An 18,309-nucleotide genomic window follows, 5' to 3' on the forward strand; every position below is an offset into this window, starting at 1 on the left:
TCTTAGTTACTCTCCTTATATCAAAGAAGACATTTGGCATTTGTTTTTTAGGGATTGGCTAGCTTCACTTAGCATAATCTGCTCTAATGCCATCCATTTCCCTGTAAATTCTATGATTTTGTCATTTTTTAATGCAGAGTAATACTCCATTGTGTATAAATGCCACATTTTTTTTATCCATTCGTCTATTGAAGGGCATCTAGGTTGGTTCCACAGTCTTGCTATTGTGAACTGTGCTGCTATGAACATCGATGTAGCAGTGTCCCTGTAGCATGCTCTTTTTAGGTCTTTAGGGAATAGACCAAGAAGGGGAATGGCTGGGTCAAATGGTGGCTCCATTCCCAGCTTTCCAAGAAATCTCCATACTGCTTTCCAAATTGGCTGCACCAATCTGCAGTCCCACCAGCAATGTATAAGTGTACCCTTTTCCCCACATCCTCGCCAGCACTTGTTGTTGTTTGACTTCCTAATGGCTGCCAATCTTACTGGAGTGAGATGGTATCTTAGGGTGGTTTTGATTTGCATTTCTCTGACAGCTAGAGATGTTGAGCATTTTTTCATGTACTTGTTGATTGACTGTATGTCCTCCTCTGAGAAGTGTCTGTTCAGGTCCTTGGCCCATTTGTTGATTGGGTTGTTTGTTCTCTAGAACTTTGGTCTTGCTAAGTTGCTTAAGTCAGGGTTCAAACTTGGGATTTCCCCAGCCTCAGTCTCACAGTAACTGAGATTATAGTTGTGCATCATTGTCATTGCTCGTCATCATGTAACTTGTTTTCTGTCAAAAATAAAATGTCTTAAAAATTAATTTCCCCTGGCTTTGAGAGATGATGTGGTAGAAGAGGAAAAAAAATCTCCTTTATGTAGATAATCAGTAACTACCAAGAATCTGATACTATATTTAATTTGGTAGCTGTCATTTAATGAAATAAAGTATATTTCCTTTGCAGAGGTTACGCGTTGAGAAGTTCCCATTGCTTTGTAGATATCAGAAAATGAGACATTAATGTAAAAAAATACATTATACTTACTGGTTAATTAAATTAAATTCTTCCCTCAAGTATCCCTTTATAATAAGTTCAGTGGTTAATTGAGCCTTTTTAAAGGATTGGAGTTTAAACATGAATTGAAAATAAGAAGTAAATGTTGATTTTCTACTTTTTTCAAACTATATTTCTTAGTACATCTGTTATTTTCATGTATCTAATAGGTACTGGTTCTGATAGTTTAAAGAAAGAGAAATATTAATTTTATCTCATGGAAAACATATATTGTGTGAAGAAAATTTACAGTGAAATGGTGGAAAAAGCAAAACCACAGTCTGCAGAATTTTCAGTAGTCAAAATTAGGTGTTTTGTCTTTTTAAAACTTTTTTAGTGCTTAATTTTTTTCCAGCCAAATAAGCTAAATGGGAACAGATCCTTGATTATGATCAGTCTTTTGTATGTAGTTGGTTTATTAAAGGATACATTTTTAAAGTTTAAAACTTTGTTTCCTACTTTGTTCCTTCTGCTTATCTCATATTCTCAGTGGTTTGAGAATTTTTATACATCTGTTTTTTTACCCTCCCCCCTTTTAATAAAAAGCCTTAAGGGAAGTGTAGAACTTCTCTGTGCCTCATTTGACATACCCAATTCAGTATACCTGTATTGAACCAGAATCTTAAAAGTTAGCAGAAACTTGTAAAAGTCCATCTTCTATAACATAGGAACATATAAATGGATATGGAAATTTTATTTTAGGCTACAGGGGAAAAATTGACCAAAAACAGGTTCTTTTTCCTAGCTTTGATTATTAAACAATTCTTTCATATTAGTAACTGAAATTAGTGTTCCTCTGACTTCTGTGTAATTCATCCTTGGCATCAGAAGATTCTTTATGTGGAGATAATTGAAAATGCATATCAAAATGACTTAAATTAAAAAGGAAATGCAGTCAATTCAATGAAGTCCTGAAACAGACTTGATTCCAACTAAACTTTTTTTCTTTAACTCTTTCTTTTATTTATCTCTTTGTGTTCATATCTTTACCTGGCTTATTAGCGGGATGGTTGCAGCATTTGAAATTTCATGTCTTCATAGTGCTCCATCTGTGGAAAAGAGAACACTGTAGAAAAGAAATAGTTTGGTTTCTTAGATGTTTCAGTGAAAGATTCATTGTTTCATGCTTTTTTTAAAATTGGATCTTGTGCCCATGGTTGAACCATGTGCTATACCTAAAAGGTAAAATATGTTCATTTGGTTTTGCCCAAATAGGACCTGCCCTTGAGGCACATGATTGAGGAGAGTTAGTACTGATACTAATTATTAAACCAGTGATAAGTAGAATGAATTCTTAGTTTTGTTAGGGAAGGGTATTTTTTGCACATAAAAGGAATTTTGAATTGGAAAAGAGTATTCTTTGACTTTGTAATGCTTTTTGAAAGGTACTTTTTATTTTTCATGTGCATTTATGTAGGTATTTAATTAAATTATTTTCATTATTTCTAACTTAACTAGGGTTTGATTTGCTAATATAGTGATGATTTTGGCTTTCTTGTTTTAGAGGGATATTGGTTTGTATTTTTCTTGAAGTGTCTTTGTCTTGCTTTGGTATCAGGTTAATACTGGTCTTATAAAAGAACCAGTATGAAACTGTGAAGCACTTACAGTAATCAAAATAATTTTTAAAAAAAGAAGAGCAGAGCTGAAGAATTTATATCACTTGATTTTATGATTGGCTGTAGAATTCTCATAATGAGGACAGTAGGGTTTTAGTCTAATGTAAACAAAGAGATCAGTGAAACTGATCAACATACATTGTTAAGTGATTTTCAACAAAAATGACAATTCAGTGGGCAAAAGGATAGTCTTTCCCACAAATGGTGCTGGATCAACTTGAGGTGTACTTGGAAAAGTAATGAAATTTGACTCTTTCTTAAACATTGTAGAAAACATATGAGAAAACCTTTGTGACCTTTAAGTAAGTAACTTTTTTTTTCTTTTTAGAATATAGAATACATTAACTATAAAATTGGAGAGGTATTGGGAACTGAATTAGAACAAATTATATTCCATGCTTTTATAGTTATGTCAAAATGAATCCTATTGTTATGTATACTTAAAACAACAAGTAAAAACATAAAATTCATACCACAAAATAATATCTCCACATATCCATTAAAATGTCTGAAATTTGAAAGACCCAACAGTACCAAATATTGACAAGGATTGTGGAACAACTGGAACTGTCATATTGCTGCTAGGGGTATAAAATTGTGCACTCTGGAAAGCAGTTTGTTAGTTTCTTATAAAGTTAGACTTACCATATTGCCCAACAATTTGACTCCTCACTGTTTTCATCATACAATGAAATCAGATAGTTACTTTATTTTCTTTTTTTTAAAAAAATTTAATCTTATTCTGTAAACATTTTATGAAAATAAAATATACAGACCAAAAGCACACAAACCACAAATGTGTACAAGCTAATTTAACAAACAGGAAGAGTCAGCAATTTACACTGCTATAGAAATAGATCACTATCAGTATCTAAAAGCCTACATCCCAGTCACCATTTCCTAAAAAATGGTTATGATTATTCTGACATCTCATTCCATGTATTTTGCCACTTAGTGACATTTCCTTAATAGAATCATGTTGTGCCAATATTGATCTGCACTTTAATTTTTCTGCTGAAAAATTGTATTTTTGAAATTTATCTATTTTTATGAGTAGTAACTTTTTTCATTATATTTGCATTTCAAAACATTAGCTGTTATTAGTAATGCTGCTATGAACATACTTGTACATGTTTATTTTTTTCCATTTTTTTAAATTTTTATTATTAGTTGTTCAAAACATTACATAGCTCTTGACATATCATATTTCATACATTTGATTCAAGTGGGTTATGAACTCCCATTTTTACCCCGTATACAGATTGCAGAATCACATTGGTTACACATCCATGTTTTTACATACTGCCATACTAATGTCTGTTGTATTCTGTTGCCTTTCCTGTCCTCTACTATCCCCCCTCCCCTCCCCTCCCATCTTCTCTCTCTACCCCATCTACTGTACTTCATTTCTCTCCCTTGTTTTTTTTTTTCCCTTTCCCCTCACTTCCTTGTATATGTAATTTTGTATAACAATGAGGGTCTCCTTCCATTTCCATGTAATTTCCCTTCTCTCTCCCTTTCCCTCCCACCTCTCATCCCTGTTTAATGTTAATCTTCTTCTCATGCTCTTCCTCCCTGCTCTGTTCTTAGTTGTTCTCTTTATATCAAAGAAGACATTTGGCATTTGTTTTTTAGGGATTGGCTAGCTTCACTTAGCATAATCTGCTCTAATTATTTTCCTTAGTAAGTTATATTTTTTCATTAATTTGTATACAAAATTTATACATTAGATTTTAAGTCCTTTTTTCCCTATGTTTAATAAAGGTTTATGCAGAATAAGAGGTAGTCAGCCTTAAAATTAAAGTAGAAATTTATTCTATGAAACTTCTGGAATGTGGTACTTTTTAGTGGTTAGCTCTTTGAAAACTTTTCATTTTCTTCTGCTTCCTTTTCTGTTAAGAATTTCTGTTTTTTTCCTTTGATAAATCAAAATAATGCAATATTTTCATAGAAAGATCCCAATTCCATTTGTTTATTTTCCAAATTTGTTAAAACATGAATAAAATGAGCTACTTATAATTATCTTTATTTTTTCTGTATTTATTTGTTGTTGCATTTTTACTCCTTTTGTTTTGTATTTTGTTACTTGCTTTTGAAAAATTAGGTTAGAGGTAGATTTACCATGTGATTCTTTTCAAGGAACCATCTTTAATATATTATTCTGATAGTTTTCTTCATTCTAATTCATTAATTTCTGCCTTTAGCTTTCTCTAATTCTGCTTTGTTTCTCGGATTTATTGTTCTTTCTTACTTGCATGATAAGTTCAATTATTTTCATTTGTTCCTTTATTTTATTATTATTTTTTTTTACTCAGGAAAAAAATGTACCATTCACATTTCTTTTTTTTTTTTAAAGCAAATGACAAAGACCCAGCTTACTAGCTTTTAAAAACTAAGCTAAAAACAATTGTCAAAACTTATACTAAGTTGCCAGCATTCATGCACAACGAGAAAGCCTTCTTAAATTTTTATTCAACTAGAAATGCATTACCATTAATATATTAATATCTTTAATTATAAACTACTGAAAAAAAATCCAGTATACAATCTTGTCCTAGCAGTACTCAAAAGTCAAGACTCACCTTGGATTACATTTATTAAAAAAGAAAAGTGCATATAGATACTATAACAGTTTTAAAAACACACACAAAAAATGGTCCTATCGTGTGGTCCCAACAATAAACTCAAAAGTCTGTGACAAATATGGGCTCAGATGAGCTGTGTATAAATATATTAGATTAGATACAATTATACTGAAAGTTGAGTTTGCTTGAAATCTTAAAAAAAAAGTTCCTGTTAATGTTAAAATGGTGCATGTTATAGTTCAACATTTGTGTAAAATGTGGGCATTAAATTACTTATTATCCAAGTGTAGCACTATTTTTTTTTTACCATTTATTGTTAAGGACTGTAACTGACAGTCTTCTTCAGTCTTCTACTCTTTATTGACCATTCTCAACATTTTGTAGTGATTTTTATGCCATTTACTATTTTAATAGAAGTTGATATAGATTTGAAGTTGCCCATCCCATTGCTGCCAAATAATGTTGCAAAGAATGAAGGGGTTGCCCTGTGAACTAGTGACCCAGATGAAGTAAATCTTATATCAAATGAAGAAAATAATCCAGCTCTGAATAATAGAAATCCACTGAAAGCAGAGAAAAATGAGCATGCATCTCAGTTTCTGCTTCCTTGGGGACCCCCGCTTTGGTTCCCAAAGAAGTCTTTAAATCTGTGTTCAAAGAAGTTGAACAAAAATGAGTTTATTACACCAGAAAATTCTCTGAGGACATCATCCGGATTGTGGAATGTGAAACCAAACTAAAACAGAGTATCAAAATGACTTACACCTCCTCCACCATTTAATCCTTCTTAGCTACACTTGTCATAGATGTCCCGTTTTTTAGCATCTGATAATACCTTGTATGCCACAGCTACTTGATTGAATTTTCTCTGTTGCCTTTTTTTCCCCATTTTTTATTGGTGCATTATAGTTGTGCATATGATGGGATTTGTTGTTACATATTCATACATGGACACAATATACCAATATAATTTGGCCAGCACCATTCCCTCTCCTTTATTTTCAGAATTTTTATCTGGATGCAACTGTAGTGCCAGTTTCTGATATGTCTTTTTGATATCTTTGGATGAGGCATTGTCTCTGCACTCCATTTTTTAACGTAGTAATCCACCATGTTTTAACAGATTGTTGGAAAAAGTCCCAGGCCACATTGTCCAGTTTAGGACTGGGTAGGGCTGCTGGCTGAGCTTTTCATGGTCTTCAAGGCTGTGCTGGTTTGGTGGCAGCAAAAGTTCTTTTCTTATTTTTTTCCTTTTAAGTGGCACAAAAATTTCAAGTTGTGCCTTTTTCTTTCTAGTTAATTTCCCTAATAATTTTGTGTGAATGTTTTATATATTGTGCAATGAATATTTTGCTGCTTTTTTGACTCTGCAATTTTAAGCCTTTTCTTTCTTTCTTTCTTTCTTTCTTTCTTTCTTTCTTGTTGAAATCTTCAGTGTTTTAGGTAAAAAATCATAATGCTCATCAGTAATTTCAAGTTAGCTCTTCTCTTCCATGAACTTTTAGCTTGTGACACAAACCTGTCCCTATGGAGATAACCAGATCAATATGGAATAGTGGGATAGATCTTTTTATTCCTCAAATACTTTAGGAAATGTGCATTATGGGACTAAATTTATAATTAGATAACAGAGAAGCATAATTACCTACAAAAATTGAATGAACAAAATAGTAATTTTAAGGATTTCAAATAGGTTTGATAAATATTTTTGGTTGTATACTAAAATAAAAATACATATTCAAGCAATTGTACAGGAGATAGGGATATGTAGATGATTAAAAATCTTGATAAAATTTTTATCTTGTACAAAGCTGAGCAGCAAGAAAAGTGAAAGGAAATTTCACATGTAACTCAGAAATTACATTCAAGATCAATGTGAAGAGAACTAAATAGGGAAAAAAACACCAAAGAATTTTTCAGAGTGTGTTGGGAGTAGTTGTCTTTTTAGTGAGAAGACATACTTATTGATAAGTGGAAAAAATTATTAGGAACATAGGAGCAAGAAAATGACATGTAAGTTAAGGACAGCTGTCAAAAGAATTAATCTATTAAACCATCAGAAGAAAATAGTTTTTACTCAGTAGAAACTGGGTAAGAGAAATAGAAGATCAAAAGAAAAGTAAGAACGGTAAATGAAAATATGAGCCAAGTAATGTTGAATGCTGGTTCACCAAGAACACCTCTTGATAAGACTAAGTTGGTTAATGTGACAAAATTGTTGATGGTTACTGTAGTTTGGAGATGACTGGGCCTTAGTACTTAGTAGCCTTTCAGAAAGGGAAGGACAGAGATGAGATATTTATTGTGTTGGAGTAGTTGTCTTTTTAGTGAGAAGACATACTTAAAGGGATTTTCAATGAGGCAGGGCTTCTTGGTTATGGTCAAGTAAGGATCATGTTATAATAGTTTAGGAATATAAAGGAGAATTTGAGGGCAAAGGGTTCTGAGTTTTGGGATGTAAATCATCATTTGATATTTTCTGTTGAAGACTTAATAGGTTTTTCAGTAATTTTCTGGAATGAACCATAAATCATTTTCTTTTTTTCGTGGCGTTAATCTTTCTGGATAAGAGTTTCCCATGGAACAATAATCTTATGTTGTTGAATAGTAAAGCCATGTTAATGTAGGCAATGAACTGTGCGAATGATTTCCATTCTTTGAGGACAGAGAAAATTGCATTTGTGGGCTTGGAGAGCACGCCTTCACTCTCTTTTATTTATGGTTTTATTACACTACTAGATTTGTTTTGCTAGCATTTTATTTAGGATTTTTGCAATTATATTCATTAATAAGAGAGACCTGTTTTGTTCTTCTATGTTTTTAAAATCTAGTTTTAGTGTTAGGCTGGCTTTGTTGAATTAGTTCATCTCTCCTTCCCTCTCTCTCTGAAACATTTTTTTTTTGTTGTTCAGGATTTTCTCTTTGTTATGGACAGGTTTTATTTTTAAATTTTCTCTAGCTCATATTTCGTTATTTTTTTTAGTATGATTTAACTGGCTTTTGATTACCAAGGGTTGTTATATTTCTATTCCACTATGGTTATCTAGCCTTGTTACACATTTTATTATTGTTTTAAATATGTTTTGCATTTTCTGAGGATTTGAACCAGATGTGCATGGTTGTGTTATGACTTAGCTCTCATCTTGAACAACACTTGCCTTTTAAAATTAATCCTCCTTTTTCTTTTCTTCTTTTTCCTATCTCAGTTAAGTAGATAGGTATCTTATATTCTGACCAGACAAAAATTAAGGAGAATTATATTTTCAGTTTCCCTTTATTTTTCTATTAGTTATCAATGTGCCATCTTCAGTAAAATATTGTAAACTATATTATCTATTCTAAGCGAATGGTGAACAGTCTTGGGTATTCTGTTTTGGTCCTTATAGTCTTTAATTTACTTTTAATATATACATGTAAAATAAAATAGACCTAATATGAAGGGGATCTTTTAATGAATTATTTCCCCTCCCCCAATATAGGAAGTTCACAGATGGGTGCTACTATAGTAGATGCTTTGGATACCCTTTATATCATGGGACTTCATGATGAATTTCTAGATGGACAAAGATGGATTGAAGACAACCTTGATTTCAGTGTGGTGAGTATACAATTGATAATTAATCTCCTAGGTTGACTAGGAAAAGGCATATTTTTCTTTGCTATAGAACATAGCAGAATATTTGTATTTTTCCAAAATTCATATATTGAAACCTAATCATTAATGATGGAGCCCTTGGGAGGTGATTGAGACATCAGGATAAAGCCCTCCTCAATGAAATTAGTGCCCTTATAAAATAAGCCCCTGGAGAGCTGCCTTGCCCCTTCTACTTTGTGAGGACACAGTTAGAAGGTACCATCTATGAATCAGAAAGTGGGCACTCACCAGACACTGAATCTCTGACATCTATATCTTGGACTTCCAGAACTGTGAATTTCTGTTGTTTATTAGCTACTCAGATTATAGTGTTTTGTTATAGTGGTGCCAGTGGTCTGTGAGGCTAAGCATGATAGTAGCAGTTTAAAGAAATGTTAATACTAAGTCCTCTTTCTTCTTTGGGGATCATCAGCTGTTACTTATTTTTTGCATAAAATACACACCTTTTGGCAGCATCTTTTTTTTTTTTTACTTTTCTTGCCCTTATCATTTGAGGTATTGTGTAAGTGTGTTAGAGCAATAATTGGAGTGGGGAAAACAATGAATTAGATACATCAGGAAATTAAAAAGTGCTTTGTAAATAATAAGTGGGTTTTGGGTTTCTTTTTTCTTTAGAAAATATTTAATGATTTGGTACAACTCTAAGTTGTTATAATCAGGCTTACATGCATCCTTCCAATACTTTGCCTAGCACAATTAATTCTAGCTATGTGGCTCAGGAATTTTATTTATTCTTTTTAAACTTATGATAAAATAGTTATCTTATTGTAATATTATGAGGATTATTTGACATAATCTGATACATTTTGGATGCTTAGTGAAAAATCATTATTTTCATAAGACCAGTACCTAAAAGGCATGTGGGCTGTTTTGTCATATTCGCTGTTATATTCCATGATATTTCCATGTGTTTGCTGTGTTCCTTTTGACTCTAGTGTCCTTCACTTCTTCTCTTATGTTTTTCTCTGTGACACTCATTGATAGTTAAATTGTGATTTAAATCAATATTTATTTCTTTTCTAATGATTTTCCTTGTGCTAACCAGAAAAAACTGTTTATCTTCTGTTATGTTATTCTAACATTAAAAATGCTGGATCTATTTATTGACATATCTTAATTAGAATAATTTTATTACCTGTTAGGTTTAGGTTTGGCTATGGGTGGCAGAAAAACCTAAAATAAAATAACTAAAACAAGATGTTTATTTCTATTTCATGCAAGTCAGATACTGAGATGAAAAGTTCAGGGCTGCTTTGGATAGCTCCTTGGATCATCAAGATCTTAGGATCCTTTGTCTCAATTGCTCTATTAACTTCAGTATATATATAGCTTTGACCTCATTGGTATGAGATGGCTTCATAAGATCCAGGATCTTATCTACCTTCCAGATGGCATAAAGGAAGAAAAGAGAGGATAGATATGTAACTAATCTTTCAGAATACTTCTTGGGAGTTGGTTACTCTATTTTTGTGTCCATGCTGTTGGGTAGATTTTACTCATATGGTTCCATCTAACTACACAAAAGTTGAGAAATGTCGTGTTTTTTCCCCCCTTTGTAGCTAGGCAGATTGTTTTTTGTATATCTAGTATATAAAATTCCTACTATAAGGCCATAAGGATATATAGGAGATACGTGTGTGTATACATGCATATGTGTGTGTGTGTGTGTGTGTGTGTGTGTTTATTTTGTTTTGTTTTGTACCAGAGATTGAACCCAGTGCAATCAACCACTAATCTATATCCCCAGTCCTATTTTGTATTTTGCTTAGAGACAGTGTATCACTGAGTTGCTTAGCGCCTTGCTGTTGCGGAGGCTGGCTTTGAACTCACGATCCTCCTAGAGCTGCTGGGATTATAGGTGTGTGCCACCATGCCTGGCCAGCATATATTTTTTATTCCAAACCTTTTAAAGTTTTGCTTTTGTGTTTTATCTTTAATCCATATGGATTTTTTTTTGTATGTAGTACAAATAGGCAACTATCAAGTGATATTAGCACCATTCATTTATACATAAATAACACCCTACTATTTATGTATGCCATTATTAGTCATATGTTGGTCATATTAATTTGTTCTTTTCCATTGTCTGTTTTACTTATCCCTTCTTCAATACTAAACTATCATAATATTTTTATAAGAAGTTAATATCTGTATCTGAATCATAATATCTAATCTTGGTCTGTGAGGAAATTATTTTAGTTCTCATTTTTTTCTTTTAAGTTCTGGAAATGTCTCTTGAAATTTTGATGAGGATTGCATTTAATTTATAGTTTAATTTGAAGAGAATTGGCATCTGTGTAATGTCAGATACTCCTGTTCATTTACATGGCAGCTTTATTATGTCTGATAATTTCCTTGAAAGATCATTGTACCAGTCAGGCTCGAAAAGGAAGCAGAACTATACCATTTTTTTTTTTTTCAAATAGAGAATTTTTTGTTTAGAATTGCTAGCCAAGTAATGGGGAACTAAAAAGGGAAAAAGTATTATGGTGTCTCCAGAAGTAGTAATTACAGGAAGCAGCTAACACATGTGGCTCTCTGAGAACTGTGGGAAGAGTTTGGAATCATTAAAATTTAGTAGCTTGAAACCTGAGGAGCCAGTACCCAGAGCTGCTCAGATGTGGCTGGTCTTTAGGAACTCTTAAAAGACTCTCTTGATGGTGAAACTCTGGCCTCTGAGGAGGATACCCTGTAAGTGCTTGGTATGTTTTACCAAGTGAGGGGTGGCCAAATGCCTGTAATCTCAGTAGCTCGGGATCAGGAGCCTGAGGCAGGAGGATTGGAGTTCAAAGCCAGACTCAGCAAGTTAGGGAGGCCCTAAGTAACTCAGTAAGACCCTGTCTCTAAATGAAATATAAAAAAAAGCACTGGGGATGTGGCTCAGTAGTTAAGTGCCTCTGGGTTCAATCACTGTACCAAAAAAGAAAAAAAAAAAAAAGAATAAAAGAAAAGAAAAATAGGCACAGTGAGATTGGTTTGGGGATGTGTGTATATGACAGGATAATGCCTTGGAACCAACTGCCACTACTAGGGTGAAGAATCATGGCTTGTGTGATGCTGTTAGAAACTAGAAGTAAACAGGAAGGAGTAAGTCCCTTCTTCTTCCTCTAGTCTTGTATTTTGTTTTTATAATTGCCTAATGGTAGAGCCTAAACAGGAACCAGCTGGTGAAAGAGAAATCTATTTTCATTTCCTTTATATCAAAGTTAAAGAAGAATGAATTTGAACCTGAGAGAAAATAGTTGATGGTATAGTTGTTTTTTGTCCCTTTATTTTTAACCTATATCCTTATGTTTTAGCTAATTTGCACAGTGTGTATTTGAATTTTGTTATCTTTATGCAGTCTTTTATTTTAACAATTAAATTTGAAATATTTACATTTATTATGATAAAATATAATTAGGGTTGGGTTTTCCATCTTTGTTTTGCTACTTACATTACAGTATTATACTTTTCATTTAATTTTATTTTCTGTTGTCTTTTCATAATTTGAATTAAATTGCTTTTTTTAAAAAATTATTTTTTAGGTTTAGGTGGATACAATATTTTTATTTTATTTTTATGTGATGCTGAGGATTGAATTCAGTGCTTCATGCATGCTAGGTGAGCAATATACCACTGAGCCACAATCCCAGCCCTAAATTACTTTTTTGTCCCTTTTCCTCAACTAGATTGACATTAGACTTTCCACTTCCATCCATTTTGGGGTTACCCTTTAAATTTTACTACTTATCAAAGGTTGAAATTAATCAATTTTTTAATCCTTCTGTAGGACATAAGAATCTTCGAATGCAGCTCAACTCCTTCTTATGTGTAATTGTTTATTTGGTCCCAATTTATATTTCAAACTGCAGATTAAGTAATGATAAAATAGGTAATTTATTATTAATGCCTCTTCTACAACAGACAGTGTTCTGAATTCTGTGGATATGTAATTAACAGAAACAGAATCTTGCCAGTTCTAGTGGCACATCGCTGTAATCCCAGCAGCTCCGGAGGCTGAGGCAGGAAATTCACAAGTTCAAAGCCAGCCTCAGCATCTTAACGAGGCCCTACGCAACTTAGCAAGACTCTGTCTTTAAATAAATATAGAAAAGGGCTGAGGATGTGGCTCAGTGGTTAAGTGCCCCTGGGCTCAGTCTTTGGTACCCCCAAAAACTAACAAACAAAAAAACCCAAAATGGAATCATCTCTTTCTTGGTTTTACATTCTGGTGTTGGGAGAAAAGCAGTAAATAGTTATTTAAATTATGTATGGTTATGTCAGAAAGTAGAAAGTGCTGTGGAGAATGATAAACAAGAGTAGATAGAATTAGAGTAAGTAGTGATGGGGCATTGCTATTTGACCTGGGGTGGCTATTGAAGAGCTGTTTGATAAGATGGTATTTCTGAAATGAGACCCAAGGGAAGTCCTGTGCATGTGGGTAAAAGGACCTCTGTTAATAGATATAGCTGAGGATAGAATGAGAGCTCAATTATTTTCTCTCAGTCTTTTAGAGTGGGATGGTTCCATTGTCATCAACTTCTGTACTATTGTAAAGTATGCTCATCAGTCTAAATTTTAACAGTAATCTTTCTTTTCCTCCCATGTTTCTGTATTTTCTTTTACGTTTTGTGTGTGTGTGTGTGTGTGTGTGTGTGTGTGTGTGTGAGTGTGTGTTATACTGTGAATTGAACCCAGGGGTACGCTTCTACTGACCTACTTTCCAGCCGTTTTTATTTTTAAAAATTTTGAGATAGGGTCTTGCTAGTCGCCCAGGTGGCCTCCAACTTGTGACCCTCCTGCCTTAGGCTCCTGAATAGATAAGATTAGAGGCATGTGCCACTGGGCCTGGCTTCATTGTGTTGTTCTATAATTATATTACCATGTGTCTATGTTATTATTTTTTAAAGGAGTCACAGTGTTTCATAAAGCTGAGGATTTATGTTTTTATCAATGTTAAAAGATTCTCAGTTATTACTCCTTTCAATAATGTCTCTCTCACATTTCTCCCTTCTTTCCTTCCAGAACTTCTTTTATCTTCTGTCTAGAGAAGGTCAAGATAGGAATTTTATAAGTGGTTATAAATAATTAGATGATAATAAATGTTAATTGGGGAACTAATGCAGAGTAAAGGATATTAGTGATGGATGATTGCAACATTTTATATTGGGTGGTCAGCAAAAGTTTCTGATGTAACATTTGTTGACATCTGTAGAAAGTGATAGAGTGAGCGATTTATCTAGATGAAGGGAAAGCACCCAGACAAGAAGGTAACAAATGTAGAAGACTCAAGATTGGCAGTTCTGAGAATACCAGGTAGGCCTATATAGTGAAACTGAATCAAAGGAGTTATGCTAGGAGAGATGTCAGAAAAGTTGTGGGGATGAGCATATTGATTTTTATTTACTCTAAGTGTAACCAGAAGCCATTGTGTAGTGACCTAACACTAAGATTTAAAATGCCCACTCTAGCTATATGGTACTGAGTGTAGGAAGTAGGACATGGATGAAAGCAAGGAGACTGATTTGAGGGTTCTTGTTGCAGTTCCAGTGAGTGTTGGAGGCTCTTCCTCCCTGTGTTTAGTAATGTCTGCTGTATGCCCTGCAGTATGCTAAATTTTGGGAGTACATGAATTAACATTAGTCCTTTGCAGTCTTGTTAGGAAAAAAATTACATTGTATTATCATAGTTCTATATTGGAAAACCATATGTTAGCAAGCAATGTGTTCTGCCTGTGAATGTCAGAAAAACTTCAGAGTAATCCATTTTTCCCTTTAATTTTTTATTTTATTTACTTATTTAAATTTTTAAAAATATTTATGTGTGTGTGTGTGTGTGTGAGTGTTGTTTTAGTTGTAGTTGGACACAATACCTTTGTTTTATTTGTTTATGAGGTGCTGAGGATCGAACCCAAGGCTTTGCACACACTAGGCAAGTGCTCTACCACTGAGCCACGACCCCAACCCTTTAATTTTTTAAATTAATTATCCATGTTATTATTTTTATATGAGTCACATATACTTTGGATTCTTTGGTTATACTCTTTGCCAGTTTTACTTTTCTTTCCAGGTGTTAGAATTTTTCTAGCAGCATAGCCATACTTATAGACTCTGTCTATCTAGTCCATTACATATGTATATGTAATTAATATTGTTATATTTGTGCCAAATATCCTTCAGTTTGTTTGCTTTTTAATTTTAAGATTTTTATTCTTATAATTCGTTGTGTTAGGGATATTTCATGTCTATTATAAATTTGTTATGAAAACTACTGATTTTATACTTGCATAGTACCTGATTTCATAAGGAGATTTATGAATTATAGTATTCAATTCTTTCTTCAATTTCTTTGTTTTTTGATATTTATAAATAATTTGTTTTTCATTTTGATATATATTGCAATGTGAATATATACATGAATTTCTTACCTGTTACACCAAGTTTTCTCAGCATTATTATTTTGGTAATCCACAATTTCATCATTTTTTGGTGCCTCGTTTAACATTTCATTAAGTTACTATATATACATTAGGAAAATAATTAAAATTCATGAGAAGAGATAGAAATAAAAATTGTGGTGTAGTGATTAGAACAGAAATAAAGGGATTAGTAAGGAGAATGATGTTCAATACTCCAAGATCTAGTATTCAAGAGAGACTTGAAAGAGGAAGGGACAATAGTCAACAGAATTGAATATCTTGGTAATTTTACAGTAAGGTACATGGAAATGGTCCATTGGTTTCAGCAATTAGAAGTTATGTAATAGAGGAGTTTAAAAAAGATTAACAAATGGAAGATGAGATTGCAGTTTCAGAGAAGTAAAGATAGAGAAAGTGAAAACACATTCTTATAGACTGTTAGAAACACATGAATGTTTTGAAAGCTATAAAGCAATATGTATATGTGACTATTTTCAATATGTTTTCACAGAATTCAGAAGTATCTGTGTTTGAAGTTAACATTCGATTTATTGGAGGCCTGCTTGCAGCATATTACCTTTCAGGAGAAGAGGTGAGTAAAGTTAAGTAATAAATACATTGTTTTGTGGGGAGGGGTTATGAATGGAATTTAATCAAATGAAAGACTTCCCTAGCAGCATGTTGTTTTTTGAACTTGAATATTATTGGACTCATCTAAAGGTTTGCCAAAAGAACTAGATGCTTCAGGTGGAAATGTTCCTTAGAATGATAATTTTTCTGTTTTTGAGAATCTCAGTAAAATATAATTTTATCACAGATTCCAGCTTTATTTAGATCAAGTGTCCTTTACAAAAGTCATCTTTCTCTAGGATTTTGCCATTATAATTAATTGCATGGTTCAACAATTGGGAAAAGAAACCAACAACAAAATTAAGGAATAAATCAGGAAGAATTTAATACAGATGCTCCTAATACCAAATATTAATTATTAAAACTTATTGTTTGGAAATTAAATGCAAATTTATTCATAAGATATTTTTAAATTTAAGAAAATTCATCTTTGGTTACGTATGTATATTGTAAAGACATATTTCTATTTATGTTGTCTTTGGGGTTGCTTGTTAATTTTTGCTGTGAACTTTAGTTATTTTTAGAATTTTTTTCCTCCGGTGTGGCTTCTAGATTTTGGTTCTTAAAAAACTTTCCCTGTATCTTGAGTTATAAAATAAAATTTCCCATTTTGACTTTATATGCTTATATTTAAATATTTGTCTCTGTGTGCTTGTGTATGTAAAGAGTGAGCTATTCATGTACTGCTGTTTTTTAAGAAGAAATGTGTTTGAAGATGCTGGTATTTAGTATTTAATATGTAAATCATTTAGTATGTAATTTTACTGTAAAATTTTATTATGCAACTTGGATATACCTCCAATTTACATTTCCTTAGAACACTTCAGTTCAGATTTAATAGAATAGAAAAAAGTGACTTGTATTTGGTCCAAGAAGTTTTCAAAGTGTGTATTAGAATCACATAGGGTGGTTTTTATGAATGAAGGTCCAAGCTCTGTCCACAGGACTGATGTAGTGGTTCTAGTATAGAGAACACAATTACGTTTTTTGGGTAAGTATTCTTTGATAAATGTGATTTTGCAAATGGTGGTTCTGTATTTTGTGAACCTCTGATCTAGCTTATGAATAAAACCATTGTAAATTAATTAACTAGGATTTTGAAATCAGTTTTATCAAGGTACATTCACATACAGTTAAAGTTACCTATTTTAGAATATAATCTGTGAGCTTCGACAGTGTATATGGTTGTAACCACCAACAAAAATAAGATACAGAATTTGATCTTAGAAAATTTCCCTATACCATTTTATAGTAACTTTACCATTTACTGTCAGCCTCTTTTATAAGATTTTTTTACTATTTCCATATGGTGTTCATTATTATGGCTTTATGGAAAATCTTGAAATCGGGGTGTATGTGTTCTTTTAACTATTGTTTTGTCTATTTTAGTTACTTTAGCTTTTTATATAAACTTTAGAATCAACTTGCTGTTAAAGATCCTCCTATTGTTTTTATAGGAATTATAACTTTAGAGACAATAAACATCTTAACAACATTGGGTGTTCTAATCCATGAATATGGTATATCTTTTCGTTTGGTTATTTAAAAATTTTTCTCCATTGGTGTTTCTAATTTTTAGCATATAAATGGACCTTGCACATATTTTGATATTTAACTGAATGTTTCTAATAATAGTGTATTTTTTCAGTTTCCACTTGTTTATTATAAATGTATATAAATCCTATTTATTTTAAACATCTTTTAATAAAGACTTAAATTATTAACTGTTTCAGGACATCTTAGTTCTCTTTAGATAACTTTCTGATGCTATATCATTGTTGAAAAATTGTGGTAGATGTGTATTAAACAAGATTTGCCCTTTTTAAGTGTACAGTTGCACTTAAAAAAATTCAGATTGTTGTTTAATATATAATGAGTTTTACATTGACCTTCTACCCTGAGATTTTTCTAACTTCATTAATTTTAATAGCTTTTACATAGATTTTAATGGATTCTTAGGAATTTTCATTGTAAATAATTAAATCGTTAGTAAAGAGGTGAGTTTATTTTTCCACAGAGAAGAATTTTCTTTGCTTTGCTTTAGTGCATTACCTAGGACTTCCATTACAAAGTTGAATAGGAGTTGTGAGAGTGAGCATCCTTGCCTGGTTCCTGAATCAGGGGAAAAGCATTTAGTCTTTCACTATTAAGCATAATGTTTGCTATAAGTATTTTGTAGATACCCTTTATCATCTTCTGGAAGTTTCATTATATTCTTTTTTTTTTTTTTTTTTTTTTAATTTTTTATTGTGGGTTGTTCAAAACATTACAAATTTCTTGACATATCATATTCCACACTTTGATTCAAGTGGGTTATGAACTCCCACCTTCACCCCATACACAGATTGCAGAATCACATCAGTTACACATCCATTGATTTACA

General features: G+C 32.3%; 1 protein-coding gene and 1 pseudogene across 1 annotated transcript in view; one reads left to right on the plus strand and one right to left on the minus strand.

The window, feature by feature from the left end:
* Window positions 1-18,309, plus strand: part of Man1a2 (mannosidase alpha class 1A member 2) — a 157,332-nt gene that overhangs the window by 37,692 nt on the left and 101,331 nt on the right. The window contains exons 4-5 of the mRNA XM_015502233.2: window positions 8,721-8,839; window positions 15,808-15,888. Of these exons, the coding sequence (XP_015357719.1) occupies window positions 8,721-8,839; window positions 15,808-15,888 (200 nt within the window). The remainder of the gene's footprint in view (window positions 1-8,720; window positions 8,840-15,807; window positions 15,889-18,309) is intronic.
* LOC107156094 lies at window positions 5,136-6,130 on the minus strand (annotated as a pseudogene).

Source organism: Marmota marmota, unplaced genomic scaffold (assembly GCF_001458135.2).
Source record: "Marmota marmota marmota unplaced genomic scaffold, marMar, whole genome shotgun sequence".
In the NCBI taxonomy this organism is placed as follows: Eukaryota; Metazoa; Chordata; class Mammalia; order Rodentia; family Sciuridae; genus Marmota; species Marmota marmota.